The following is a 3,101-nucleotide window of genomic DNA, read 5'->3' on the forward strand; positions in this document are numbered from 1 at the left end:
TCATGCCACTGAACTGTTTATGATCTCAGAAGATGTTATCAAGCCACTGGAAAAACCAAGATATATGCCAAGGAGTGGACATCCCAGGACAATGACTCCTGCTTAGGATTGATACATTTCCACAGCCCATCAATGCAAGAGGACTGCAAACACACTCCCTGAACCTCGAGGCAGCAATGATTGCTGCCATAGGAGCACATACCAGGTATTGAGATTGTTATTTCCACGTTGGATCCCCGTGTGAAGACATTCACCACAATTCAGCATTTTGTGAGAAGGTCATAATGAAATGGATATGTAATTAGCACCTCACCTGTGTCCCATGATGTCAAATAAATAAATCATAACAACAATCACGTGTTCAGATTTTTAGAGAGAGAGCGTGCGTGCGTGCGTGCGTGCGCGCGCGTGCATGACTACTCTGTCTCCTGTCATTGTCTTGCATGTAAATATAAGAGTTTATCTTCAAGTTTGACAATGTAAAAAGTTTTAAAATCTGGTTGTGTCAGCACACTTAAGTTCACGTCGGCCACATAGCCCACTTTAGATCAGGAAACAAAAAGCAAGACCAAGCCTTGCAGGGTCAAGCTCAATGGTTCAGCCCGACACAACACGGTGTAGGCCTCGTTGAAAAGGGTTTGTTAAGGTTGCAGTACGTTTCACTACGAAAACGAAAAAAACAAAATGGGGGCTTACCTTCCTATTTCATTGTTAGAGACAAATATCCCTTCAATTATTGAGAAATCTCATGTAAATGCATCTTTCTGAGTATTGTAAATATAGAAGTACTTTTCGGGAATTCAAGGAAGACAGTGACATTATAACTGAAGAGTCGTAGGATACTAAAACTTTACGAAAGAAGACCCGATCTCGACAGTCCTCACACCTGGGCATCCTGACCACAGCACACAATAGTTCCCGAACCTCATTTGCTGAGCAATGTCTGTTGAAAATCACCTGCAACATCATGTCACACTTTTTAGCACATGTGGAGCAAAACCATCAACACATCTGGACAAATGAAACCATGATACTAAAGACTGGTAATTCTAAAACCAGGGAGAGATAGAAGGACGTGAAAGTTAAACTTGACAAATGTAAATAGAAACTCTGACAAAATTCACAAAGAACAAAAGAATCCTGATCATCATCCTGATATAATTGCCTCCACTTTTGCTGCTTCATCGTCAATCGCCTGATCATGAACCATCGTTTTCATATCGTCATCAGCGACATCCACATTATTATTTGTTATTATTATTATTACTATGACTACTATTAGTATTGCTCTTGTAATAAGAATTACAAACTTCCCTACCTTTTGGATTTTGCCATCTGTTTCAATATATATATTCCTTTGCTCAAAAAGCGAAATCACGGATCCCATGGTGGAAAACCAGGGGGACTCATGAGATTGTGGTGCAGGAGGGTTCCATTTATATAATGAGCTTGTGAAGGAAACTGATTTGCATCTCCCCACCCCATAGATTGTCCATCCAATACACACCTGCACCCACCCACTACCCACCAAACACACACCTTCACCCACCTGCACCATCTACAAAATGTACATCTGCACATTCACCGTCCACCAAATGCACACCTGCCCACCCACTATCTAGTACATGTAGTACATAAAAGTTTATATTTTAGATATTATAATATATCAGGTACCGTGAATGTTTACGATACCAAAACTAAGTGTTCCAACTAAGAGTAGACTACTGATAAGTTATTTCCAAACTCCACACATCACCTCTGAACATTAAACCTTCCCATTGATCAATCGTGCACGGAGCACCGAACAGGACTTTTGTCATGTAATTGATTTCTAATGTTTCCATTAACGTCTGATTAATTTGATCTGATTGTGTATCCGATGTTTACTCTTGTACAAGGTGGTCCATCCACTTCCACTTTGCTTGAATGCTCTCCTTGGCCTTCTGAGGATATTTACCTTTTCAAATTCAACACGGTCCTTGTCGACTACACAAAAATTAGAGCCATTTCCACAGGGACTGGGAAATTGTGCTTTTCATAATGAGCAGAGGTGAACGACGGACAAGGCATCTCTACTTATGGACACGCAGGGGCAGTCCAGGCAAAATTGAGAAAAGGAAGAGCTTGAAGGATGATGGGGAGAGAAAGGAAGTGAAGGGAGGTTGGAGAGAAAATGAGGAAGTTTGAGAAGAGATATGAGGAAATGGAGGGATCCTGATTGCAAGGGGTACAATGTATAAAACTTTTCAAGACCTGAGCAGAGAAATGTTTTTTTCTTGTACGAATTATATTGTTGCGGTTCTACAAAACCGCATGCCTCTAAGGCAATGGCACCCAACATACAGTGATCCCCAGACAGTTATTTCGTTCGTCTTCATGCAGTTAGACCTTCCCCTCATGTCTAATGGGTTAACGGGATGAAGTGAGTTGTGTGGGTCTTATAGCTCGGTCTATTAACAATATCTCTATCTTCTGTTCTGATTTCTATTCCAACCCTTTCCATTTAGCTGTGGTACAAATTAAGCAAGCACACACGCCATGCAAAATGTGATTGAATGAGCACAGTACGATGCCTCTCGTGGCTTGGAACCAACAAAGGCTACCACGCACCACACACTACACACCATACCGCAAACGCATCGCGTGCCATTGTTTCATTCAAATCTGCACACCAACTTCTAACCGGCATCTCAGCTTGCTCACCCCTCGTTCACCAAAACCTCACTACGTCGACCAAAAACACTTCCTGCACATGGGAAAAATATTCCCGCACCCCCTCATACCTCTGCAGCGCCACAATTCACCACTATACAGAAAAGTACGGCACAACTCAGACTGTCCTCAGACTGCGCGAAGCAGGGCCGAGCAACGGACATTAATAGCTCAAACACATCTTGCCGGGGATATCTGGTAAGGTGATCCGGTTTGAACAAGGCCTACCGAGGGCGTCACCTGAGCTAACAACCTCCTATGTGGTACCTTATCAAATGCCTAGGACTACTACATCCACTGCACTTCCCTCATCCACCCAATCAGAAACTGTTTCAGAGAACACCAAGAAATTTGTTAAACATAACCACCATCCCCCACCCAACCCCCAG

General features: G+C 42.6%; 1 protein-coding gene across 1 annotated transcript in view; it reads right to left on the reverse strand.

Moving 5' to 3' along the window:
- Nucleotides 1–945, reverse strand: part of PDE9A (phosphodiesterase 9A) — a 59,783-nt gene extending 58,838 nt beyond the window's left edge. The window contains exon 1 of the mRNA XM_085888771.1: nt 887–945. Coding sequence (XP_085744897.1) covers nt 887–894 — 8 coding nt within the window. The 5' untranslated portion in view covers nt 895–945. The remainder of the gene's footprint in view (nt 1–886) is intronic.
- Between the last annotated feature and the right edge of the window lie 2,156 nt (nt 946–3,101).

This window comes from Eptatretus burgeri, chromosome 7 (assembly GCF_056783735.1).
Source record: "Eptatretus burgeri isolate ZD-2024b chromosome 7, Ebu_testis_v1, whole genome shotgun sequence".
Taxonomy (NCBI): domain Eukaryota; kingdom Metazoa; phylum Chordata; class Myxini; order Myxiniformes; family Myxinidae; genus Eptatretus; species Eptatretus burgeri.